This window comes from Zootoca vivipara, chromosome 7 (genome assembly GCF_963506605.1).
Source record: "Zootoca vivipara chromosome 7, rZooViv1.1, whole genome shotgun sequence".
Taxonomy (NCBI): Eukaryota; Metazoa; Chordata; class Lepidosauria; order Squamata; family Lacertidae; genus Zootoca; species Zootoca vivipara.
Window position 1 is genome coordinate 30,963,429 of NC_083282.1, and position 27,314 is coordinate 30,990,742.

Genomic DNA, 27,314 nt, shown 5'->3' on the forward strand with positions numbered 1-27,314 from the left:
GTATTTATTTATTGCTTTTTGCAGTAGATATTGAACGCGGAACAGGACGAATGGGGACATTTGTCCTGGGTGAATTCCTTTTCACAGGAACGACATGGGCCAAGCATAGAGCTCCATCAAGCCCCATATTCACTGGATCAGAAAAACACGAAAGGAGTTGACCTTTGGGGATTGTGCCATCATGACCCAAACTATTCATAATTTGATGCCTGTTTGCACTGAGCTGTGGGGTGGAAGTGTTTCCTTGGGGCAGCACAGAGGCATCCCTGGAAGTTCGAAGTCGCAAGACAAACTAAAGAAGGGACCCTGGCTGCCTGTGAACACTTGCCCTATGCATAAATATATAGAAAAAGGGAAGAAGCTTTTGAAACAGATACAGTAATTCTAATATGCATTTTCTTACTTAAGTGTTTCGCTCTCTCAAAATTATCAGTGTTGGTTTCTTATATAAGTTAGATGTTTTAAAATGAATTGCGAGTAGATTGCCTTTGGTGAAAAGGTCCAAAATAGCTAGTCAGGGAACGGCAAGAGTAGTACAGGCAAGGTGTCGTATTTAAAGACTATTTTACCTTACTGAAATGGCAGAGCTTTCATGAAGTTTTTTTAAACAAAGATGCAAGTGTAACCTAATAGATATTACTGTACAGTGTATGCACTCTGACCATCCACACGCAAAAACGCACCAGTCTTTTTTTTTTAAAAAAGAGCATTTCAATGCACACAATTCCCACCACCAGAACAAGTAATATAAAAATGCATTGTTTAGTAAAGTTGCAAGAGAAAAGTTATCGGACAGCATTTTACAGCAAACTCCAGCATCAGAGATCAACTGAACTGCACTATAGTTGAAGCAGAGACTGAACACCAGTATACTAATGACATCTTAGTACAGATTTAATACTAACACAAATGAATGAGCTGTTTTCCATTTCAATGCCAAAACTCATACCCAGATTATAAAACTAAAACAGAGTTTCAGGGCAAGTGTTTTTTTAAAAAATTAGTTGTTACTATACCTAATTGACGTAATGAGGGTACTATAAACATTACTAGTAAAAAAAATACACTATGGCTTTTTTCATCATATTTGAATGTAATAAAGCATTTATTTAGTAAGTTTTATATAATCAGGCTAAAGGCACCAAAACCATTATGTATTCTCTTCAGATAATTGAAAAGTTCAACACAGGCATCATAGATTTTGTTTTATAACAACATACAAAGTTGTTTGCAAAACTGCTACTTTTCAGTTTCCAAACTCATAAAATGAAAAGTCTTTATTTTTTCATAGAAGTTAATACAATATACACAGTAATATGGCTTTTCCGAGGACAAGGCAATTTGTTCTGAGGCACACTGTAGCATGTTGTGAGGTACACATTGATTTCAGAAGTAAGGTTCATTGTTAAGTCTTTGTTTTACATTGCTCTTTGTATGTTGTTGAAAAAATCCACACTACAGCTGTTTTGCACAGCTACACTATATAGAGAAATGGCAAATTAAAATACAGTCACAGTACAGCCGACTTGATAGTGATTATAATTTCACACCTTACCCTGCGTATAATATGCATTATTTGGTGGTAATTGGTATGATGAAATGGTGAGTCCAGAATCTTCTTTTTCCACAGAAACAAACATACTTAAGTGGCCCTATTCCCAAATTACATAATTTGTAAACAGAAAACAAGAACCCTAAACTGCTGGTATTGGTATGAACTTCTTAATCCAATACAGTGTCACAAATTCAATTTGAGGCACTTTAAAAGGTGTTGCGAGAAGATCAGAGGACAGGGATAACCAAGTAATTATGGAGTAAACTGAAAGTAAAAACAGCCACTAAAAACAAACTAAAAAGAACCACATGTACCAACATGTATCTCATAACCCAATTTTTCAAGAGGTCTCTGGCTAACAGTTTCAATAATTAAGGGAACATGTTTTTTTTCCATATACTGAAGATCTGAAACAGATATGCTATTACTTTGAGGCCATTTTATTTTTTTAATCTTAAAAGTAGCATACAAGAATAAAGACAAATGTTTGCAGCATCAGGTTACTACATGCCCTTGTCTCTTTTCAAAAGTTCTCAACCCTTAAACCTGCCAAGATGTTCACGAGCTATAATCAGTCTCTGTATCTGAGCTGTGCCTTCGTATATCTGAAAAGAAAGCATGCAATAAATAAATAAATAAATGGCAGGTGCCATTTTGATCAATTTCAAAACTACAAAAAATATTATGAAAATACAGGGAACCTCTTATCAGTATGTTAACAGTTCAATGCAAAAGTTGCTACAGATGCTTAATGGGGGGAGACTAACCTCACCAGGTACTTCAAGGCTGCACTTAAATGGCTATGGTCCAATAGGCTACTTTAGTTAAGCCTAAGAACTTGAGCGTGCCTAGTGGCATTTTTCAACTTTCTTCTTTGAACAGCAGACTCCCATGGCACATTACAAATCATTTGTGATCTACTTAGATCTACTGCTGGTGGGTCAGGATCCAGTACTGAGTTCCAGCCCAATCATACGTGGGTCACAACAGCAGCATTACCACCATACAAATATATGGTAAAGATGAAGAAATGGGTTTCAAGGTGGGTCCCAGGTCTGAAAAGGTAGAAGACTACTGCTCTAGTTTGCTCTAGTTTGTACAGTTATGCCATTCAGACCACAGGCAGAAATTTTATATTATTTAAAAAAGGAATGGATATAACCTGAGCTATGGAAACCTACCTCCTTTTCAAAAATATTACTGGATTTCAAACTGTATAGGTGCTAATCCTACTCTGAGTAGACCAACATAAAATTAATAAACATTGCTTAGGTTACTTATTTTCAATGGGTTCTGCTCCAAGTATGACTTAGTTGATTATAATGTAATATTTTGTTAATAATTACCACATTTTAATTATATACAGGGGTTTGTATGTGTGTTTTTATCTGAGGTCAATCCGTTACATGTAACATACTTACTTTCCAGATACCAGTAACTACTTATACTATATTTTGTATAGGATTGCATCCTAAACGGGTCTATTCTCCACATTGCCCCAGATTTAATGCTCAGTAGATTTTAATTTTTAACTTGCAGGCATTTCATACAAATACTGCTTTAAAAAACCCTGCAGGTGCCGAGTGCCACCTTAAAAGAAGCTGCCTCCCCTATGAAAGAGAATACCTCTTAAGATGAATGCTGCACCACACAGATGTGTAATTTAGAAGGGAAACATACTTTTGTCTTTATATTATATACACAAATTTATTAATAGACTGCTGCTATCAATTCACTAAAAATGTTAACTGGGCAACAGTCCTAGTATTTGCATTAAATGGGTTACCTACCTGGTATATTTTGGCATCTCTCATTAGCTTTTCTACTGGGTATTCGCTATTGAATCCATTTCCTCCAAAAATCTGGACGGCATCAGAAGCTACTTGATTTGCAATGTCTCCAGCGTATCCCTTTGCAATAGATGCATAGTAGGTGTTTCTACGACCATCATCTACCTCCCATGCTGCCCTTTGGTAAGCCAAGCGAGCAAGCTCCACTTTCATTGCCATTTCAGCCAACATGAAGGACACTGCCTGGTGCTAAGATGGTTGAGGAATATAGGTAAACATTGACCAGTAAGAATTGAGAAGTTTGCTTTTTGTACAATACATATCAAGGAACATGTAGCAGGCTTCTGCATAGTGATAAAATTGCATTCCCCCCTCATTCCTCCTGCTGCTGTGCTGCTGGGACACAATAAGTGCCATATCCAAACTCAGGTTTGCAATTTATTTTCCTCAAAGAAGCCACGAGCAATAAGAACTAAACTTGGTTACAGCTCATGGTTTGTTTGGAGAGACACAAACCATGAGCCTTGCCTTAGCTCCCAGAAGGAGGTTCTGGCTGCAATTTTACCAGCGTGTATGCTGTGTGTTCTCCATTAATTCATGGTTAGGTTTTACTATGGTTTAAAGTGACATGTGAATCAGACCGAAAAAGGAAAACTTTATCAATACAGTATATAGAATTAAATATTTTGCTAAGCTACTTCGTTCATATTTGTTAAAAATTACAATGAAATTTCATCTAATTAGAAAAGTTATCAACGCACAGCCAAGCCTCAGGAATTACCCAAAGTCACCAGAATTATTACAATCTTCACCTGGTTTTAGGATTTCCCTAGGACTCTTATTACTCCTCAGCTATATTTATTTTGTGATCGTAGCATTAGTTATCAGAAAGCAGTGCTGGCTTAATCTGAAGTGCTTATATATTTAAATAATTCTCTATTAATGAATGTGTGAAGATTACTAAATGACTTCATGTCGCCTTGTTTCAGTGACAAACAAGAAAACCCTAAAATGACTTACAGTCAAACATGTATTTATTAATTAAATTTATATCTTGCCTTTCCTCCCAAATAAGCCAAGTATACAAATGTGATTAGTTTGGTTCTTTGCAGTGACTATCCACGCTATCCCTCATTGACAAAATCAGCATTAGCTTTGCTATACGACAGTCCACATTTTTTAACTGTCAGCTGCAGCAATCTTGAATCCTCTTACCCCACAAGAGACTCATTTACAAAGCAACACTACCCTTAAATTTAAATGGCTTCTAGTAAGAGATTGGTGGATCATATTTTGGTTTTACCAGCATTATGACTTCCAACTTGCTAAGCTATTTTAGGACCCTACAATATAAGCTTTGTGAAAAAGATTTCCCTTAATGCACATTAACTGGAAATGGCATCATATAAATGATAGAGAGATTCACATACCTCTGCAATGACCTTTCCAAAGGTTTTTCTTTCCATAGCATACTTTGTAGCTTCATCCAAAGCTCTTTGTGCTAGCCCTACAGCACCAGCAGCTACCTGTGATTTTAACGATGGATATCATAAAAATAGAACTCTAAAAAGATATTTTTCTAAAACTTATTTCAGATACTTACTGGAGGCCTGGTTTTATCAAATGCTCCCATGGCAATTTTAAAGCCAGCACCTTCACCAATTAATACGTTCTCTTTGGGCACTCTCACATCCTCAAAAACAATCCCTCTTGTATCTGAGCAGCGTTGACCCATATTAAGTTCCTGAAAAGAAAGTTTATGAAATATTTAATTATGCCTTAACATAATTATTTGATGAAGTCAAAAACTAATGTAGATTGGTCATTTATAGCCAAGAGTGCAAGAATTATGCTTGTTATTTTACACATCCACACACAGAATAGATGGTGTGTATATATCTATATCTATATCTATATCTATATCTATATCTATATCTATATATACTCTACCTTCCTTCCAATTTGTATTCCAGGGCTGTCCGCTTCCACAATAAATCCAGTAAAAGCTTTGCCTGCAGGAGCTTTGGGATCAGGATTAGAACGAGCCAATAAAAAATACCTAATAAACACACACAAAAACAAGAGCCAAATTTGACTTTCACTCTAACAGATGCTTCCAGTAGCTTTATCACCAGAAATTAAACAATGATCAGGCGGTTTCAAAAAAGGAGGACAACCCAGCATGTTTTGAAGACTTCTACTGAGCTTTAACATACCGTAGTTAAAACTGGACTTCTATTGTTCGGTATTATATATAAAACAAGAAGGAAATACAAGACAATATACAAGGAAAAGACCCATAAAGCACACCTGGCACAGGATGGTATTTAGTAAAAGGGTGATTTCAGCCCTTACAGCATGTACTGTCACTCCTTGTTCCAAATTTTCTCTCTTCATTCCTTCCAAACCAAATCCTGGATGGTGGTCAAGAATGTGGACACAATACCACACTGGCTCTTGCCTCATTTGTGATAGGGCAAGAGATAAGGGACGTGGGTGGCGCTGTGGGTTAAACCACAGAACCTAGGGCTTGCTGATCAGAAGGTCGGTGGTTTGAATCCCCATGACGGGGTGAGCTCCCGTTGCTCGGTCCCAGCTCCTGCCCATCTAGCAGTTCGAAAGCATGTCAAAGTGCAAGTAGATAAATAGCTACCGCTCCGGCAGGAAGGTAAACGGTGTTTCTGTGGGCTGCTCTGGTTCACCAGAAGAGGCTTAGTCATGCTGCCCACATGACACGGAAGCTGTACGCCAGCTCCCTCAGCCAGTAAAGCGAGATGAGTGCCGCAACCCCAGAGTCATCCACGACTGGACCTAATGGTCAGCGGTCCCTTTACCTTTAAGAGATAATACCTAATTTCCCCAACTAGTTTCTAATAAACATTCTGTATCATAGTCACACTGAGCATGACACAAACAAAAACGGATCAAATGTGGGGAAGAACTACACAGAAAGTAAAGCTAGTTAAGAATTGCTATACCAGTTAGCCTTGCCACCATTGGTGATCCACATTTTTTGTCCATTAATTATATATTCATCTCCTTTCTTTTCGGCTCTTGTTTTTAAACCCGCTACATCAGAGCCTGCTCCAGGTTCCGTTACACAGTAGGCCTGTGGAGAAAAAGAAAAAGGAATAAACAGGAGGCACACCTGTTTAGGCAAGCATTCCCCTGAACTGCACTTCTGATTTTGTTGGCTTAACTGTTTGTTTTTAGCTGTTTTAACTGCCATTCTTTTTAATTGTTTTATTACATATTTTAATTAAGGCTTATTCTAGTGACCAATGGAATTGCTATTGTGTATTTCAATTATGCATTGATGTTATTCTTGTAAACTGTGTAGAAGCAATTTTTTGCATATAAGCTATATATAAATTAATTAATAATACCATATTTTTCCATCTATAAGACAAGGTTTTCTTACCCAATTTTTTAGGTTGAAAAACAAGGTTCGTCTTATCCATGGAATACAGCAATTAAATATAGAAATAAATACTCTACTTGCTTCAGCAGTCACAGCTCCTGGCAGTGGCGAGCTGCGGGGCCTCTGTAGTCTCCTTGCCTCCTCCCACTCTGCCCGCCCTACAGCTGGGAGGGAGGCTGTAGGCAGTCCATTTTTGTGCGGCATCTTCGCGCCGCTCCAAGCAGACTAACAAGGCCACATGAGAAAGGCACAGAGGGGGGAGATATTTTTGATCGCTGCGGCCAACTGGAGTGGCAGCGCCTTTTCCGCGGGGCATTCTTAGTCTGCTTGCCTCCTCCCACTCTGCCCGCCCTACAGCTGTGGGGGAGGCTGTGTGCGATCTGTTTTTTCTGTGTGGTGTCTTCACATGGCTCCATTTGTGTGCGGGCAGTGCAAAGTTACACAGGAAGAGTGCAACGTGCAATGTTTCGCTGACGTGAAAGGCGCAAAGGGGGGATATTACTTCAATCGCCACGCTACTCTTGTGTAATGTCGTGCCGCCTGCACACAAAAACACACTGCTTACAGCCTCCCTCCCAGCTGTAAGGCAGGCAGAGTGGGAGGAGGCAAACAGAATATGGAGGCCCCGCAGGAATGGCAAAAAGTGCTAAAAGTAATTGGGGAAAAAAGCTTCACCACTCTCCCCCCCCAAAAGCTCAACTCCCCCCCCCCAAGCTCAGCGATTGCCCGCAAGGGGACAGCTGATAGGAGGCTGTTAGACATGCGGCTGTTAGGCTCTGGGCAATCCTCTCCAAAAAAATTTCAACAAGTTAGGGCAATTTCCCCCCATTTTCTTAATTTGGAGTCTCCCAAAATAGGGGGCGTCCTATACATGGGAGTGTCCAATACATGGAAAAATACGGTAAGTGTATACAGGTTTTTCACCAAAGAAAGCAAAGAAAATTCTATAGACTTGGGGGGAGAGGCGGAACTTACACACATCATAGGTTCCTCTGTCATTCTTCCTAGATATTTCTTCTGCTGCTGCTCATTTCCTGCAATGATGACTGGCATTTGCTACAAGAAAAAAAGAAACATTTAATACAAAAAAGTCATTATTTAGACTACTACAAAGAAAGAAGGAAAATACTTACACCCAGGGAATTTGCTTCAATAGCTGTTTGAACCCCTGTACATCCATAAGCTAATTCTTCAGTAATTAGGCAGGCATCAAAACTCCCAAGGCCAAGGCCACCTATAGCAAAACATTAGTAAACAAAAAATAGTCCCATACAAATCCATTTTAGGTGCACTTTACTTCCTATACACGCTAACCTTTGATAGGATGAATTTTGACATCAGTGTAACAGGATGTTTCAATTCCATTTGCATATATCCCTTCAACACACACACACACACCCCTACAATATTGGTATATCCCTTTTCAGAATAACCCCAGTAGTTAACTAAATCACAACTTGCATGTAGGAATGGGTCAATACCAGTTCAGGATACAAATTCTTCCAAGTAATATTGAAAGACAATAATAAAAATCAAAACATCATCAAAGCACAATAAACCTTCAGGATCATTTCTACAGAGCTATTGGTGGTAAATGGCCTTATGGTTGAAGAGGATGGTCCAGATGGAACACAACACATTTCAATGGTGTCTGTTTGCATATCCACTTACCAATCATCAAACATACTGCAAAGAAGTTAACTAATATCCATATACATATATACCCTGTATGTTTGGCAATACTGCTATTTCTAATAGGGTCTCAAGGCATGAAAACTTATCTTACACCAGGCTATTGCTATTCCTTCACATTCATAAAACACCCTATCGTAAAATCTGTCATATCTTTGCCTCCTAAAAGTGTTCCTTAGTTCATGCTATTTTATTGCTTAAAAGGTAGTTTACTCACCACAGCTCTCTGGTATATGTGAATTTATCAAGCCAAGCTCCCATGCCCTTTTTATGAGGGGAACAGGATACTAGAAAGAAAAGAGATAAGAAAATATTTCATTTTATGTACAGTGTCGCTTTTTAGAAACATTTACTCAATGAAATGTTAAAGCAAGCTGTTTTCCCCTTATATACCAAACCTACCTCTCCAGTTCTGTCATACTCGGCAGCAACGGGCAAGATTTCCTCTCTAGCAAATTTACGAGCTGTAGCTTGAAATTCTTTCTGTTCATCAGTAAGTTCTAGAAAACATGGCATTCACATGTCAAACAATCAAATATATCCAAATATTTGAAATCCCCATAATAATTCAACATACTGGTAGTAGCAGAACTGCAATACTTTGCACCTGACATTGCTAGAGTGCGTTATTTTGGCATCTAAATTCATCCCTACTTCTACTCGCCAGGATGTGACAGGACAAGAAGCAGCACAGCAATATAGGAGAAACCATGGCCAAATGGGACAACAGCAAGATATTCCAAGAGGTATAAGGGCATGAAGCAACATCAGCTGAAATTAATTGTTTTTTTTGGAACAGCGTGAGGAAAATCAGGAGCCTCTGTTCAAGAAACGAACTGTTCATTTGCCTCTTACAGAAGCAGCTCCTGCAAGCAAGATGGCTGCACATCAATTTTCCCACCTGAGGACATAAGACAAGCCCTGCTGGATCAGATCAGACATCCAATTATCTCTATCCCTGGCCATCAGGGTCCTCCCCAGGCCACACCATCTCTCCCCAGGCTCCTCATTGGTCCTGCTCTGCACCCTTCTTGAGAGCCTGGATAGAGAGATGACTGTGTGTGGCTGCAATGTAGTCTACTGCACATAAGCAACCGTCAACCTAGTGTTGATCAGCCTAGTGTATTGCCTGTGGCTACAACATCAATTGGTATGTGAGCCCCTGTCTGACTGCACTGAAAAAAATGCAAACGCCTGTATCATGTATTTTTCCTTATGGACCAAAAAGCAGCTCAGAAAGCAATTTAAATTGGGGAAATGGCATAAGGAAAAGATGTAATGCACACTGCACTTCTCCAATTACAATTCGTAGTTCACCAATTGTATTTCGTAAAACTGCACAGCTGGTTTTAGTAAAATAAAAAGTAAGTGCATCAGGCATTGAGTCATTGATCTCCTGCCATCACACATCAAATGGTTCAAATTCTGATAATTTTCTTTAGGTTTGTGAAATACTTGAGGCATGGGATATAATGTAAGATTAATAGGGGATATTTTTACAGTGCTTCGTCAATACTTACCAAAGCTAAATCCAGCTGCCGATTTACTTTTGGGTGATGTTGCAGCAACTTGACTTGATTGTGATCTCCAACCGCATGTAGCAATGCTTCGTAACACCTGAAATTTTGTTTTAGGGGGAAAAATGAATAGCTCCAATAAAAGCCTCCATGAAATTTCTCAATCCTATTGCAAGTGCCAAGTAAAAAACAGTCTGCAGCAGAGACCAATGTATTTACCACAGAAAACGTATTTTGCACTAGAAGTAGTTGGAGAATTTTGTGTTTTTCAGTGTGTAGTATATGTTCTTTTAAGTTCTTTTGCAAGATCGTATACATCTAAATATACCAAATAACCCTGATGAACTGCTAATTTTGGTTCAAAATACCATTTGGCCTTTGCAAATAAATATGCCCCTGTACCTTTCTATGGACTTTGTTGTCTTTCTATGAACTTTCCATTGCTGGAGCAAACTGAAGATTTTGCAAATTATTATTACAGTATATAGTTCTGTTGAAGATACACACTTATAGGAAATATATTATATCTTATTGCTGAAAGATCTAGCGGTATCCTTAGCATTTATTATTTATGAAAGTGACTGAAATACAAATGAAATTTCAAGGACAGGTCTCTGCAGAGTGCCTTACAATCTAAAGGCATGAAACAATAGGAGAGGGGACTTGGAAAGGGGAAATGGAGAAACTTTCTCTGGAAGAATATAAGAAAGGAAAAAAATGTAAAAGTAAATATATATAATGCTTAACTGACAACTAAAGAAACAAAGCAAAACTGCAAGAGGATATGCAAGAAAAAAAGACAATTTCGTGCTTTCTTAAAGTGGGACAAAGTGACAGTGAACTGAATATCAAGAGGGAGAGAGTTCCACACATAAAGAGCCCAGAAAAAGCATGAAGATGAAAAACAGCACAAGGGAGTGCAAGTTAAATAAGATAAGTGTTTGATACCACCAAGTAAGCTTAAACTGAAGCATAAGACTACTAATCCATTGCAGACATCAGCCCAAGACAGAATTAGAGTCTGAATAAGGAATTTAGTCTAAATAGATTAAAATGGAAGAGATGGAGGATTATTAACAAGAGAACCAGCAAACCTTAGATAAGATAGGAAAGAAAGAAAGAAAGAAAGAAAGAAAGAGAAAGAAGAGAGAGAGAGAGAGAGAGAGAGAGAGAGAGAGAGAGAGAGAGAGAGAGAGAGGGTCAAAGATAATGACTGAACTAATTTGCAGGGGAAAACTGCAGTGTAGAAACACTGATTTTTGCTGGGCTACAATGCGGTTTTGTGTACAAGTCACATCTGTGGTTCAACTGACTTTTGCCTCTGGCCCCACTCACCACTGGTGCAGAGAACAGTGAGATAGATGGGGAAATGGTCTGACACAATATAGGGCAGCTTCCTACGCTCCTAATTTTGGGAACAAGAACTAAAATAAGTAGCTTTGACAAAACAGAATATGAAAGTGATAGCGAAAGATGGTCCAGTGGTTAATAAAATAGCAAGAGAACAAAGTCCATCTAATTATACTCCAACAACTACACACCAGTCGCTCACAAGAAAGAGAAGTGAATAAGATAAAGATTGCATAAGGCATGCACAAGATGTTCTATCCAGTGTACAGTATTAACCAAAATGCCACAAAACTTTGTATATGAATAACTTATTGACCATTTCAACTTCACTACAATTTCAAAGAACGATTTACTCTAAAGTACTTTGTAACCTGTGGCTCCCTGGCTTCAAGGGTGATGCTTCAGCAAACAATTGTGGAATTTAGTCTCTAATGCTATTTGATTTAAGTAAAGCATCTTTATCCTACTTTCAGCCAACACAGAGAGAGAAGGAGAACAAATGCCAGGGTTAGAAAGGCCCTCCCCCAAGGATTACAGCCTAAAATATGTGACATAAAAGGCAAAGAGATTGGGAGGCTGAAAAAAGCAAACACGGAAACTATTTTTTAGTTACCGAGTTTTTGTAATGGCTAGCTGGAATAGAAAGTTTTTTAGCACTCTGCTCCATACCTTGCTTTTCAGGGGTTGGAACTTGTCAGTTATCTTGTGTGACATACTCCTTTTGAGGGGGGGTGTTGGGGGGAAGCAGACTGCTCACTGGCACTGCCACCACCAAATTCCATTAAAGTTAAAATGCTACAGTGGTTGAAAGGCTGACCTTTTCGTTGTGGCTATTTTCAATTGCATGTTGTCCTTATGGAAAACACTTCTGCTTTTCACTCTCATAGTAGTTATATTTTTCAAAAAGAACTCTCTGTACACAAATGAGACATTTGCTCTGTTTATCCTCCAGTTTCCTTGGTACATCCTAGGCAGAAATACCTGCTCATAACAATCACTTGTTATGATTTACGGTATGTGTGACACCTACAGAGTAGATTACAAAGTTCCCACATCATAAACCAACCTGTATGAGACTCCACAACACATTAATTGCACACAACTCAACTCACTGGTTTGGCATCCTTCAGTTTTATCAATAACAGTCTACCAACAAATTTAACCGACAGAAATCTTGTATGGGGCCATTTCTATCATAGAAGAAAAATCCTCAGAGAAGAGATAATAGCTCTGCAAATCCTTTCTAGGCGAACGTATACATCATTCTGAACCTGCACATTTTCAGAGTGAAAAAATGCATTTATTTACATACTGAGTATGTCATATAGATTTACTCATCAGTGATAAGCGGGTTATTATCAAAGTTTAGTAGCTTTGCTCACATTTTGCTTAAATCAAGGGCAAGCAGCTACTAGATCAAAGTATTTTGTACAGATTTGAGACAAAACTGCAAATATAAAAGTATTCTTATTAGCTTTATAAATCAAGTATATAAACAAAACCCATAAAAGCACTGTTCTGCCCAACATTCTCAAAGAGCTAGTGTGGCATAGTAGTAAATATTTATCAGTAATAGTAGTAAATATTCATCAGCATAGTAGTAAATATTCATCAGACTATCTGTATTCTAAATCTCACCTCTGCCAGAGACATACTGTACTAGATGGCCTTAAGCACCATTTCTTAGCCTTAGGTCTTTGTCTATAGTATGTAGATACCGTAATACTGAACGACTTTAAAGGGCGGGGAGGATTTGGACTAGATGCCCATCGGGAGCCCCTTCCAACTGTACAATGCTGTAACTATAGAAGTCTTAGGCCTACTAAATACACAGTTAACACCTTCGCTCGCTTATCAGCACTTTCCTGGGGCAGTGAGTAAGCTCCCTTGGACTAAAAGGGGTTTTCTCCAGAGTAGGCACGCTTCGGGCTTGCATTGCTGGGTTACAGAAACCCACTCCGCCCCACCTCCTCTTTCTGTCAGCAATCCGAGGCCGCCCCCAAGCCTGCCGCTTTCGGTTTCTGCGCCCCTGCTTCTCCCCTCACGCCCCTCGCCCACCTACTCCGTACCCGAGAGACCTTCAGCGCAGCCATGACGTGCCCTTCCTCTTCCGTAGGCCGCGGCAGCAACCTCCCACCTAGTAGGCACCAAGCCGAGGCTCCGGGCGGCTAGGCCCCAAGAGAGAGGCGACGAGGGAGGAGGAGTCGGGGAGCTGTCGGCTGACGAAGGCCGGTGACAACAGCGAAAATTTTTTTGTCGGGCTGGCGGGGGGGGGGGAGCGTCTCTCTCACTTTCGCCGCGGCCCCAATCCATAGCTGCCAAGTTATCCCTTTTTTACAGGGATTTTCCCTTATGCTGAATAGGCTTCCTCGCGAGAAAAGGGAAAACTTGGCAGCTATGCCCCAATCCGCCTTGCCACGCAGCCAGGAGAAAAAGTGGGCAGAGGTGGCGGCTCATTGCACGGCAAAGCCAGGTCATTGGTGGTGACTACCTGTGATTTGGGCACCTTCAGGAGGGTGACAACTTGAATAAAATATTGTAGGGGGAACAAGTAAGCCCCGCCTCACATAATCGATCATACTACGATGGGGCGCACCCACCCTATTTGAATGGCAATACGTATCAACTTTTGGGGTGGGGGCGTCCCCCTCCCAATATTCTATTGGGGGGCGCGCGAAGGGACCACGGCCCCCTAGGAGCTGGCTCCTGCTATGATGAGCTTCATATAGCAAAGCCAGCGAAACACATTTTCGTGTGTTTGCTCACTCTCTGGGTAATACACGTGGAGGGGAAATCGGCCCGGCATCACAACCTTTGCCTGCTTGTTCAACTCCTTTCTGGAGGCAATGGGACCCCACCGCTGAACTAGCCTGTGGGCACATGCAGCAGGTGGAATGGCTGCCACACACTCTTCCCTGGTTTAACTTGGTTTTTGCCTCTCTGGGTGGCGCAGCAGTGAGAACTCTGCCCCGCTTATGAAAATTATCTGCTGTGCTGCTGAAAGAGATAAGGAGGTCAGCAAAGATGTCAAAGGTATGGGGATACAGTAGTCTTAAGCAGGCATCCCCAACCTGTGGCCTTCCAGATGTTTTCGCCTACAACTCCCATGATCCCTAGCTAACAGGACCAGTGGTCAGGGATGATGGGAATTGTAGTCCAAAACATCTGGAGGGACAAAGTTTGGGGGTGCTTGGTCTTAAGAATATTGCTCTGTCTGTTTTAAGCCTATATAAACTCTTCTCACCAAGCTGTGTTTCACCCAAACTTCCAATCTGAAGAAATGAAACAACACCTCTGTTTGGATCAAGTAATCTTTAAATCAGGAATGTAAGGTAAAGAACCCATTTTGCTTCAGGCCGAGGGAGCTGGTGTTTGTCCGCAGACAGCTTTCCGGGTCAAGTGGCCAGCATGACTAAACTGCTTCTGGTGCAAAGGGACACTGGCAAGTGCCAGAGTGCACAGAAACGCCAGTAACCTTCCCATTGCAGCAGTACCTATTTATCTACTCGTGTTGGTATGCTTTCAAACAGCTAGGTTGACAGATGCAATGGGAGCTTACTCCATTGCATGGATTGGAACTGCCGATCTTCCAATCGGCCAGCCCCAAAGGCTCAGTGGTTTAGACTCCCACAAGAATGACAATCCTGTAGCCCTGCCAATGTTGTTGACCATTGGCTATGTTGTCTGCATCTGATAGGCACTGAAATCCAACAACATTCAGAAGCCCTCAGATTTTTGTATCCCTGCTCTAAACAACTTGTTAAAATCACATAGGACATTCTAGAGAGCTTCAGGGAGACATGCTGTTTTGGCATGTTACGGCAGAACTGTCTTTACCTAGCCTGTCTTTACTGAGCCATGTCTAGAAACATTTCATTGACATGATGGAAAGGGCCAGCTCAAAACAGACATTTGGTAATTAAATAACAAGGCATCTATTTAAAGTTACACAAATACCCTCTAGGGACAAAGCAGTAATTGTGTGACTTAAACACTTCCTTCTGGGATTTTAAAAACTGAAGTCAATCCAAATGTCTCACTTGTGCTTGTCAGGATGCAAGAGTGAATGATGCAAGCAAATTTGAGTACACAAACAAGGAGTGAATCCCAATTGAGTCATATGTGCTGGAGGCAAAAAGACAGGAAGGGTGTCAATGGAGGAAGTGAAGAAGGAAAGTGAGGCATTAGTGAGGTGCAGGATGGTCAAATGGGAAAAAAGGTAGGGAACTATGGAGAACATGTATATGGGGGCACAGTAATCAGTTCAAGTAATGACTGGACAAAAGAGCCAGGTTGGACATGGAGAAGAGATTTAACACAATAAGCCAGAAACTCTGAGGCAATGCCAAGGAACACAAGTAAACTCTTCCATTCTTCCAAGAGAAACAACTGATTTCATTCATACAACTTGGACATTTTAACAAAGTTGTATAACTAGGATCAGTAATTTAATATCATGTAGCATAGAATAGAAATAAAATTTCCAGACTTTGCTTTGGATTAGAAGCATAGGGAGTGCAGATGTATGCCGAATAATGCAGTAGACTGGTATTGAGGAACATATTTACTTATGGCACAAACTCTCTGGCTCATCATTTGTGTAGCATTAGGATGTAGCAGCAGACTGATGATACCACTAGAAATACAGATCTGCTCCTAGCCCTTCTCATTTCACAGACATGTCCACACAGTGGAAATCTACACCGCGACAGGACCTTGTGTAATTACTAAGTAATTCCATTGACTCCAATGCAGGGGGAAGAGATAAAATAAAAATCACTTTCCTCATCTCCCACCCTGAGTTTCATGTGGTTTTCCCCTCCTGTCCTGAACTGGGGATGGATTGGATGCAGCAGATGTTATGTGAAGGTAACTATGATGGATCTACCTCCTACAATCACAGAAATGTAAATGTAGCGATGTACCCAGGTGTAGGCCCAGGTACTTAACCTACGTTCTCAGATATATATTTGCAGGAAACTGAGCCACAAATGTCTTTCTGGTATGAAGAATCTATTCTCTTAGAAATAATCTTCTGAGTCTCAATCTCTTTTGGCCTAGTAAAAGATGCTGAGGAAGAATTCTTTGACAGTTGCATCTTTTGTTCATATTTGAGCCATCTGGTGCTGATGCTGTGTTCCTTCCTAGATTCAGATAGGAGAAATATGTACTAGGAGGACCGTTATTAGGAAACTAGGCTCGAGGTCATGATGATGATTGAGTTTTTTGGGGGGGGAATGTTTGTGCTTTTAATATATTAATTAAACGATTTTCCTTTCTGTGTTGCTTTCCTATATATATTGATTATAATTGAATGTAACTGTATTGGGAATCAGGATATACACCTGAGTTGGAAACCTAGCTTTTCTCTATAAGGGCTGAGCGCTGGACGTGAGCTTAAACTGGGAAAGGAGGGGGTTTGGAGATATGCCTCAAGGTTTCAGTAGGATGCTGAATATCCGTACAAAGGCTATATCTCTTGCAAATTCACTATGCCTTATATGAAAGATGGATAAGGATGCGCTCATCCAATTCCGGACGCCCCTTATTTGGTGGGAAGTGGGTTTACCCAGGGACCCCAGGATGGTAAGCGGAAGGGTGGCACCTGAGGATTCATTGGTTCCTCTTTGTTTGAAAACTGACCAATCAAATGAACGTGTTATGATATAAGGTTTAATCCTAAGGTATATAAGTTTGATGCAAACTGTGTTCTGTGCCAGTCTGTGAAACCAAGCTGTGTCATTATTTGTTGCACACATGCAATAAATGAATTTATAACTTTCAAATCATTCCTTCGCAGCAGCCTAACTTTAGAATCCTGTGAATTCAGGTACAACAGTAGAATTGTTCTGTAAATTTAGTATAATATTGTTATAATTTTTTTAAATAAAATGGCACAAAGGCATTCCTAATCTCAAATCTTTCTCCTGGAATCCATACAATGGATCCATAGTAAAGTTTTTCTTCTGATTGAGCAACTGGCTACATTTTCTAGCAATCCTGATGTACCTTTGTTTTATAATTTGTCTTATGAGGCATTTTCTCCCTTCAGTTTGGAATATATATTACTTCCCCAGTTTCATTAATACAGAAGAAATCCCTTTTATTATTCTAATGAATGGTAGAGACTTGTTGGTTGTTGCCAGGTTGTATAAATTAGCAAGTAAACATTGTAAAATAAGGATAATATATTACAAAAGAACAGTTTTTCATTTATTTAGACACTTGCATTACAGTTTCATTATTTCTCTTAATATTTAATGAGTTATTTTGTGCTAAATATTTATTGCAGTTATTACTATTAAGTTTGTATAATATTTTTTATTAATTAAGTGTTGATATTATGAAATGTTACTAAACTATATGCCACTAAATAATTGTGAATCACTAGAAATCTGTTAGTTTAAAAATTGAACAAAAAGATTTCTAAAGTTAAGATATGGGCAACTTTCTAATAAGACACCATATCAACATGTAATAAAATTGTTTTAAAAACTAATAGGATTGTAATTAACCAAGTAATTATATCACACCATCACATGGTTCTTTACAATCTCTGACTAACCACATCTCTTCAGAAGTAAGGCCTATTGAATTCACTGGTGATTTCTATCAAGTAATGGAGTTAGGACTGCAGGTCAAGTCATATTCATTGTAGGCCCACCAAATCCAATGTAAATAAATTTCCCTAAGCTTCTGGGAAATCAAAGTCTTTGGGTTCTGTGGAGTGTATGGTTGCAAAACAAGAAGGGCCTGTGGCTTAATTTGATTCAACACAGGAAAACTCACATGGCCTGTACATGGAAAGGATTGACAGATGGAAAACTCTCAATTCTGTGGGTAGTGGCAGATGGCCATTCTTAGTTGGTGGAGCAATTTGTCTGGTTAATTCTGATAATGAATGAGACTCTGATATGCTAACTAGTTATGAGACCCCTGAGCAGTCAGCATCCAACTTTTTCATTCATAGAATCGCAGAATCCCAGAATTGTAGAGTTGGAAGGGACCTGGGGGTCATTTAGTTCAATCCCCTGCAATGTAGGAACCTCATCCATGATAGGCAGCTAGCCAACTTCTGCATAAAAACCAATGAAGGAGAGTCCACCACCTTCCAAGGAAGTCTGTTCCTTTCAGAAAGTTATTCCCGATGTTTAGTTGGAATCTCCTTTCTCGTTACTTGAAGCCAATTGTTCGGGTCCTACCTTCTGGAGTAGGAGAAAACAAGTTTGCACCATCTTTAGATATCATATCTCCTCTCAGTCTCCTCATATCCAGGCCAAACATACCCAACTCCCTCAACTGTTCTTGGTTTCCTTAATCATCTTGGTTTCTCTCCTCTGCACATGTTCCAGCTTGTCAGTATCGTTCTTCAGTTGTGGTGCCCAGAAGTGGCCCAATCTGAGAATGTCATTTTGAATCCTGGTTGCAGCATTATAACTATGCCTCCCAGTTTGGTGTCATATGCAGATGTGATGAGCATCCCCTCAATTCCCTCTTAAAAGTCATTTGTTGGACAACAATAGGCCCAGGACAGAATCCTGTGGCACCCCACTTGTCACTCATTTTCCAGGATAATGAGGAACCAGTAGTTAGCACTCTTTGGGTTCAGTCCATCAACCAGCGACAAATCCACCTAACAGTTACCTTATCCACCCCACATTTTGTCAGCTTCTCCACGTCTGCAAAGAACATTTACACCCTTAATTTTATGGAATTCAAACTACAATACAATAGAATTCAGTATAAGAAATAAAAGAAGACATACAAAAAATTAAAAATCATACAGCATCTAGCACAGTAGATTGTAATTGCTGCAAGGCAGCAAAATCATGTGATCCACCAAGAACCATAGCAATTTCAAGAGGTCCATGGACGGGGGGAGTTTGGGAATCACTGGAAAAGGAGAATGCTGAACTGAAGAGATGCACATAAAGGAAGCAAAGAGGTGTTTTTTAAGCGTACAATGTAAAGGAATATGTGACAAATAAAAGGTTTTGCAACCCTTTGGGGGATCAGTGAACAGAAAACATACATTGACAAGTTCAGGTATTAAATTTGACACAGTTCTGTTTTATAGTGCATGTTTTGTACGGTATTCACAAACAATGTCCCATGACTTCAGGTTGGGGGGGGCTGGTACATACACCCCCCCCTTTTATCTAAAAAAACTTTTGTACTGCTTCCCTGCCCGTCTTGATTACAGTTCCAAACTAGTTTTAATTAATTGGAAAGATACAACTCGCGTGTTTGTCTTTGATTGGGATTTGAAAGTAATTCACTGCATGGCTTAAAATCATTTTCAAGTTCCCTTTTATTTTTGTCCTTAGATGATTCAACATAGCTTTGTGTTTGCACTCCAGGAATGAACGGTGTTTGTATCTTGCTTGTTATTATAAAACAACATTTGTTCAAATTTGCTGGCAATGAAAAATAAACAACATTGGAGTGCAGAGCATGTTGATTTCCTTATCTTCAGAAAGGACCAATATATATTTGAAGGTGAGACTTTGTAGCATATACTTTGAAGAAGGGGACGAAAGAGAAGAAAAATCAGAACTATTATTTCAATTAAAAAACACTTGATATTTTCAGACCTGCTACACATAACTCTTTGAATGTCATTCTCCAATAGTAGAGACAACATAGGCAGATACTCCTACTGTATAGAAATGCTGAGTATCATTCTATGTTTTTAACATATGGAAAATTCCATTTTCATTGGTTTTTATTTTGGAATTTGAAAAATATACAGATTCAAATTGATGTTGAACAAATAAATGGAAAACCAATAGTAGCTGCATTGACATGCAACTCTAAGCCACAGTTTGGTGCTATGTGCCTTGGGTTTATGTGCTGCCCACCTGTCGGTACTGCCATAAGGACATTGGAAGCTTTTGCTTCCACAAACCAAATTTAACACTAACCACAGATTCTGAAATAATAAGATATTGCAGTTAGTTCATGCACATTAACACTAGATTGATTTAGCACTGTATGTGAACCCGGCTAGTCACAACTTTGTGCATTCAGCTGAATGTAATTCTGCTTTCATACTGCATGTTAGCCACATCCACAAGAGGTGCATTCCGCACTAAAAGGTGTTCTGTCCGTATGGTTTATTTGCACTGCCTGTTTGATGTGCTTTCGTAAGTTATACCTGTTACTTTATGAAATATTTTTTTCTTCATAGGTTGGGAAGGACCCAGGTTCAATCTCTGGCACCTCCAGGTAGGACTGGGAAGGACTCCTGCCTGAAACCCCGGAGGGTCACTGCCAGTCAGTGTTAACAATGCTGCTCTAGGTGGATTAATGGTCTGACTCAGTATAAGGCAACTTTCTGTGTTTGTACGTGGTTATCACAATGCAGTTTGTCTGGCTCATGTGCACAGAGTTCCAGACAGTGTTTCTTAAATCCACTGTTTGCAGGAACTCTTACTGTTGTGATACTTTTGTGGGCAAGCTGAGAGTTTGTTTGAACCCTGGGTGTGAACCTGGAGGTTGAGAGGGAGGGTGTGTCAGAAGGATAATGAAGTGTTTTTGTATATATATAACTTTGTGTTAAGGTAACTGTTACATATAAAACTCTGTATTTTATATTTAACTGTATATTTTTGTAATATTTGTTTACCTTGTCTGTTGTTGCTTCTTTTTTCTTTTCTTTTTGTACGTAGTTGCCAAATTGTGAAGCAACAGTAGAGGGCACTGTGGCAGGAGATGGCAAGCATCCACACAAATACTTATAAATTTTAAAATGTAGATCAGAACACATTTTCTCATTTGTGACATGCAGAGTCTTAGATTCATATGTACAGTACAGCAAGGTCTTAATTTCAGGGTTGTAGGTTTGAGCCCTACACTGGGCAAACAGATTCCTGCATTGCAGGGAGTTGGACTAGTTGAGCGTCATGGTCCCTTCCCACAGTTCTGCTATTCTAAGTTATTTCCAGGTTAATTCTATGCTTTGTACAACAGAGGCTGCCTTTTATTCATGTTGGAGGAAATCCAGTAATATGGAGCAATAGCCTTACTCCAAATAAGGGAAATTTGTATTTTCCTAAACCAATAATCCTTTATACCTACAAACATATTAAGAGATTCATGTTCAAGATGATTAGATTAACTGTGGCAATATACTACCTTCCAACTCACTTTGGGGTAAATTCACACATGCTTAATGTGGTGAGTGCAGCTTCAAGTGGGGATTACCTGTCTGAAAGATCATTCTCTGAAACTCTCAGAACCTTCCCCTAGTGAAGAACTTGGATAAAGTATCTGCTGCCACTCCATACCTTTCAATTTCTGTCCATTTTCAAGTCTCACAAATTGCACATATATCACCACATAGACATAATATCATCACGTGTACTAACACAGAGCTCAGGACTGAATTATATTTAAAATTACATTTATATCTCACCTTTCCTCCAAAGATTGCAAGGTGGTACACATGGTTCTCCTCCCCCCTCTCCCCATTTTATTCTCAACAACCCTGTGACGTAGGGTCGGCTGAGAGACTTGACTGGCTCCCCAAGTGACCCAGTGAGCTTAGTGGAGATTTGAACTCTGGTCTCCCATGTCATAGTCTAACCATGCTACACCTATGCAGTCAAAACGGAGCTACTGAAAATGAGGTACCAGCATACTTAGGAAACCTAAAGGTGGGGAAACCTAAGGAGGCAAAAAACAAACAAAAAATCTGCAAAACAGCACAGCCTAATGAAAAATGAGTATCTTCAGTGGACACAGAGTACACTTGTTGAAATGGCACAAAAAAATCCAGGGGGGAGGGGGAGGAATTGAAAGGAGGAGTCTGAAGGAAGACCTGGCTAGCTGATTGGCTGAAATACTGTTGGGGAACACTCTACTGCAACATGTTATAGGTCCCATTTGTTTTTATCATTTGCTGTGCAATTGTAAATATACTCTCCAACACAATACATTTAATATAAGCAATGAGCAATCAACTATTAGTTGGGGTACAACTTGTAATTAGCTTAATTGCTAATCAGCCCAACCTTTCATTTGTTAAGGGCAATTTTAATAAGTGGTGCTGAAAGTTAAGGAATCACTTTATTTGTTTATATCGGTCCTTGCATATCTCTGTAAATTCGGGAGTGAATGTTACCTCTGTTTAGGTAACAGTTTATTAAATTGTAAATGATCATACCTCCAAAAGGCACCATTTTTGTAATATGCAAACATGCTGTATTAAAATGTAATTGATTACTTAAGTTATAGAGCTAATGATCAACTAAACATTTTTAATTGGACAATAACCCCCAATATCACACTTGTGTGAATCAGCTCTGAGAGAGGCAGCTCCTGGCTGAACTGCTTTTATTTGGGGGAAAACATCCAAGTCAAACATTCACCCTTTTCATAGCTCACCTTTCACAATTCCAGATTCAATAAGTTTCTTTTCCATATATATTACACATCTGTGTTAAAAAGAGCTTTACCGATTCTGCTTTTTTTCTGGAATTCTGTAGAGGTGAAGACTAGCCAGTGCTTCTGGGAGATCAGCATATATTAAATGTGACCTTAATCATTCGCCAGAGCATAGATCTGAGGAGACCCTGGAAGCCAGATTCATCACACTCAAACCAGTTCTGATTAAGTTGTAATATAAATTGCAATAAAATAAAACACATTATTCTAGTGAGAGTTCTTTGCCATAAAATATATTGGTATTTTGATTAAAAAGAGCAACTTGTGAAAAATAAAAGACTCAATACCATTAAAATATATTTGCTGAAATCCCATTTCCCCTTCCTTTCCCCCTGAAGGTAACATAGATGCAGTTCCCAGACAGGCTTCCATTCAGACATAAACCAGAACCAGGGCTGTTCTATCATCACCTTAAATCATGCTTAATGGCCTACTAGCAGCTCAACCATTGCCCACATTGTCAAATAATCCTGACAAAATGGCAAATAATCAAAATCTGGCTTAACAGATGGAAGGGAGGCACTTTAAAAAAAAAACTTTTACTTTGAACATATAGCTTGGTGCGGCTCAAAAAGACCTTTGGAATGAAAGTTTGGCTCAAATAAAATATTTATAAGTTAATATTAATGAAAACTTTCATTTTACTTGTTGCATAGTATAGGCTCACTGAAACCATTTATTATGGATTCTTTTACATGCATACCCACAAAAACTGCAAGTAATGCAAGGAACCAGCACTTTGATTTGAGTCTTCTCTATTCTTCATAAGTGGTCCTGAGACTTATGTCTCAGTGCAGTACAGATGAAATTCCTGCACCTTATATATGTAGGTACCTACAAAGTGACACCCAACTTTAGTCATACTCAGAGCAGACCCATTAAAATCAGTGGAGTTAAGTAATTTGCCCATAGATTTTAGTGGGTCTCCTCAGAGTACGACTAATGGGTTTATGCACATTGCCACCCCTCTCTATTCCTTATCACAATCTTAAAATTCAAAATCTTCAAAAAAAATTTTTTCAATGCAATGAAGCCTTCAGATCTACTGCATCGCCAAGCTTTGAAGGAGGATTCTCCAAGGCTGCGAGCACGAGGCCTAAGCTGATCTATCCCTGTCGTGCAGCAAAACTCCTTCATCAGCACGGGAGGAAAGGACAGCTCCAAGGGAGCCTAGAAAACAGAGAGCAAACTTTACAAGGGCAACTTTGCATGTGGAGAAAGGCGCCGTTCGGGCAAGGAGCACCCCGCAAAGCCTAATATTGCCCTAAAATGTAGACAGCACGCCCTAGTCATTGAGGATTTCCCCTACCTCCCGGGCTGCTGCCTATCGCGTGCCTGAAGAGATTTTCTACTGTATAATAATAATAATAATAATAATAATAATAATAATAATAATAATAATAATAATAATAGAAGGTACCCCTACCACATTTCGGAAAGTCGAAACTCCAGAATGCCTCTCTCCAACAGGTGGGGAGGGGGGGAGAGGAGAGAGGAGTAAACGCGCCTTTGACTGTCCCCCCACCGGCCTTAAGCACAGACGCCCCTGCGTGGCCAAAGTTAGGCTTCCCAGGAGAAGCCCCTCGGGCCTGAAGTTGGCGAGCCTCTCTGACCGGTGGGCGGGCTCACTGGAGCCCTCGGGGGCTCTCGGCGCGGTCTGGCTCGCTGCATATGGATGGCGGGGCGGGCTGAGGCGCTGGGGGCAGTCCCACGTGCCCCCTCCCTCCCCGCGTGCATGGGAAGGCCGGGAAGGCATTCAGCAACTGCAGCTGCTGCTACCGCCGCCGCCTCACAGCTCGCCTCAGTGTTTACCTGCTGCAGCCCCTCTGCCTTAAGCAGCGCAGGAGCGACGAGAGGGGGGTCGCTCTCGGGGCGCGAGAAGCTCGGCGAGGAGAGGGAAAACAACAAACGACCCAGCGCTCGGTAGCTGCCGCCGCTTCTTCTTTTTCAGAGCCCGCCTGCTGCTGCCTGCCTGCTCTCATGCCATCACAGCAACAAAGAACACGCTGAGCAGCGCGCGGAGAGAGGCGCCCGGGCTCCAGGCTCCACGAAGCCGAAAGACGGCGGGCGACCATGGCTAGGAAGGGGGACGCCGCTGCCTCTCCTTACGGTGAGTGAGGCGAGGGGTGCTCGGGTGGCGGAGGGAGCAAACGGCGGCGGCGGCGGCAACGCAACGCAGCGCGAGCAGAGTGAGGGGCGGGCGCCGCGACGCAGCCCAGTCCGGGCCGGCTCCTCCTGGGTTTCATTTCGGCCTGTTTTGGCGCGCGCAGCACCGCTGCCGCCGGAGTTTGTTTGCCTTTGGCGAGCGGAGGGACCCGGGCGTTTCTGAGCGCCTTCCTTTTCCCCTACACTCCCGTCCTCTTCCCCCCCCTCTCCCCCTTCCTTAGGCGAGCGCGGCTTGTTGCTGCGCCCTTGAGGAGGTCGGAAAGTTGGGGCTGAATGAGGCTCGCGGAGCGACGGCGAAAGGCAGCAAGTCCGGGGCAGAAGCCGTTGCTCTGCTGCTTCTCTCACGGTCGTGTAACCGGGAAGAGGAAGGGGGGGGTGAACAGCCGCGCGGGCGCCGGCAGGTGCACCGCCGCCGCCGCTTTGTCTTCCCTCCTGGGGGAGAACCGAGCACTGCTCGTTGTGGCCACGAGGTGCGAAGGGAGACATTTGGGGAGGGGTGAAACGGGGCTGGGGGAGGGATGGGGCAGGAAATGGGGTGCGAGGCATTGGGGAGCTTCGGCCGAGGTTGAGGAGATTTGGTGTGGGTACAGCTGGGGCTCCTCAGTCACCTCTCCCCCCTACCCGATGAAAAAGGGGTTTAAATTAGCACCGTGGCAACATTTATTTATTTATATTTGCGTGCAGCCAGAAGGGGAAGAGGGGGAAATGATGGTGGTGATGCTGGACATATAACTCTGCTTCCTCGGTTTGGGGAGGGAGGCGGGAAGTGGTTTCTCCTGTTGCGCCAGGAGTTAAGGAGGAGAGATCTGGAGACAGATATGGTGAGAATACGGTGTGAGGGTTGGGTTTAGGAGAATAGGACTATTTGGGAGGATGCTTCCGACTTGGGAATCTGGGATGTTGGATTTGTGGGGTGGATGTAGCAGCAGGAGCAGGAGGGATTTGAATAAAGGGTTAGACTGAGAAATGTGGTGCTGAGGCAGAGGCAGCTGTAAGGGCTTGGTGTGGAGCCGGAAAGACTAGACTCAAGAGTTGCAGTGGGGTCGGGGAGGGATGTCATGTCTAAATTGTGTACATTCAAAGCACAAAGAATGCTGGGGACTGTAGTTTGTTAAGGGTGCTAGGAACCATAGCTCCATGAGGGGTAAACTACAGTTCCCAGGATTATTTGGGGGAAATAATGAGCTTTAATTGTGCATTAAATATATGGCGTGCACTGGTGATTATTTTCGAGGAAACCCAATGAATCAAGGATGCACGATTTGAGGGTAGTGATGGTCTGTGTTTCAAGGACTTGGAATGCCTGTAATGGAGATGTAGAACTAGAGATTGTGGGCTGTTGTGGTGTAGTGATAAACAAACAATCCCATTTGTGACTGCTGTTTCTATGTCCAAATAAAAAAAATGGATATAGGTGAGTGCTGCTAATTTGGTGTGTGTTGTGGAGGGAATAAATAAATAAACCTATAAGGAGCTGGAGTTAGAGAATGTAGAGTTGGAGCATTTTTCTATGTCTCCAGTAACAGACTAGTACTTTCAAAATCTAATAAAATTCCAATTTAAAACATATGAAAGCTACTGAAACCATTTCCTTCCCTTCACGTCCCTTTTCCAGCTCAACACCAACCAACCCACCAACCCACCCACCAAACTCAGTTACTCCCAAAAAATATTTTCTGAAATATGTTTACCCTTGGGCTTAGCACATTTAATTTAACACAGGGACAGTACATTTGGGTTTACTGCAGTGGGGAAACAGATATGTCCGTATTTTATATGGGCTGTTAAAATATGCTAAGGAATAGCAGATATCTGAACTGAGAAACAGACTTTAAAATGTGGTGTGATCACACAGCTATAGACGTACCAGAAGTGAGAACTGAGTCACAATAATGTGGTGGTTATTACTTTACATCTTCTGTGTGATAGCTAAAAAGTGTTGTGTCAGTGTTACTATCTGATGGCGTACCATACAACATATAACAAACAATGTTCGTTCAAATCTATTGCCTCCTTTTGTGTAGGAGAAGCCATGAAATCTGATGAATTATGCAAACTTGCAAAGCTGCTGGGATGTATGGGGTGTTAGGGGAAAGGCAGTACCTCTTCTGGGGTAGTTTGTCCACCTTTGGTCTCCACTGTGGCCCCTAGAAGCTGTCAGAACCCAACAGCAGCCACACCCTGGGAACAGCTTTAACTGGCTGGATAAACCAGTGAGGGTAGTTGATGGGTCTCAGATCAGCGAATTAGGGACTTTCCCTTCATGCAAAGACAGGCTCCAGGGGATTGAGCATATGAGACCAATAGTGCTTTTCCTCAGCCTCATCTTCTGAAAAATAAATCACATCCAATTTCTCTCAAATTCCACAGCAGCA

The 27,314-nt window shown here is 41.1% G+C and overlaps 1 protein-coding gene and 1 long non-coding RNA gene across 2 annotated transcripts; one reads left to right on the top strand and one right to left on the bottom strand.

Annotated features, from left to right (window-relative positions):
* Positions 1-870: 870 nt before the first annotated feature.
* On the bottom strand, positions 871-13,548 carry ACADM (acyl-CoA dehydrogenase medium chain). Its single transcript, XM_035122681.2, has 12 exons — positions 13,395-13,548; positions 9,979-10,075; positions 8,861-8,958; positions 8,676-8,745; positions 7,900-8,000; positions 7,742-7,822; positions 6,324-6,454; positions 5,296-5,404; positions 4,949-5,089; positions 4,776-4,871; positions 3,346-3,594; positions 871-2,160 (listed from the first exon to the last, which is right to left on the bottom strand). The coding sequence occupies exons 1-12, from the start codon at positions 13,416-13,418 to the stop codon at positions 2,089-2,091; spliced, it is 1,269 nt and encodes a 422-aa protein (XP_034978572.2). The 5' UTR covers positions 13,419-13,548; the 3' UTR covers positions 871-2,088.
* A 2,626-nt stretch (positions 13,549-16,174) lies between these two features.
* On the top strand, positions 16,175-21,532 carry LOC132592433 (uncharacterized). Its single transcript, XR_009557887.1, has 3 exons — positions 16,175-16,194; positions 19,653-19,824; positions 20,516-21,532. It is a non-coding gene; the product is annotated as an uncharacterized LOC132592433 (long non-coding RNA).
* Positions 21,533-27,314: the final 5,782 nt, after the last annotated feature.

Bases quoted from the DNA above. Each gene is read 5' to 3' on its own strand.
- ACADM (XM_035122681.2), bottom strand. From the start codon at position 13,418: ATGGCTGCGCTGAAGGTCTCTCGG. The intron at 8,746-8,860 runs GTAGGTTTGGTA...TTTTCTTTCTAG, and splicing joins AGTATGACAGAACTGGAGAG to TATCCTGTTCCCCTCATAAA. The intron at 5,090-5,295 runs GTAGAGTATATA...CTTTCTTTTCAG, and splicing joins GAATACAAATTGGAAGGAAG to GAACTTAATATGGGTCAACG.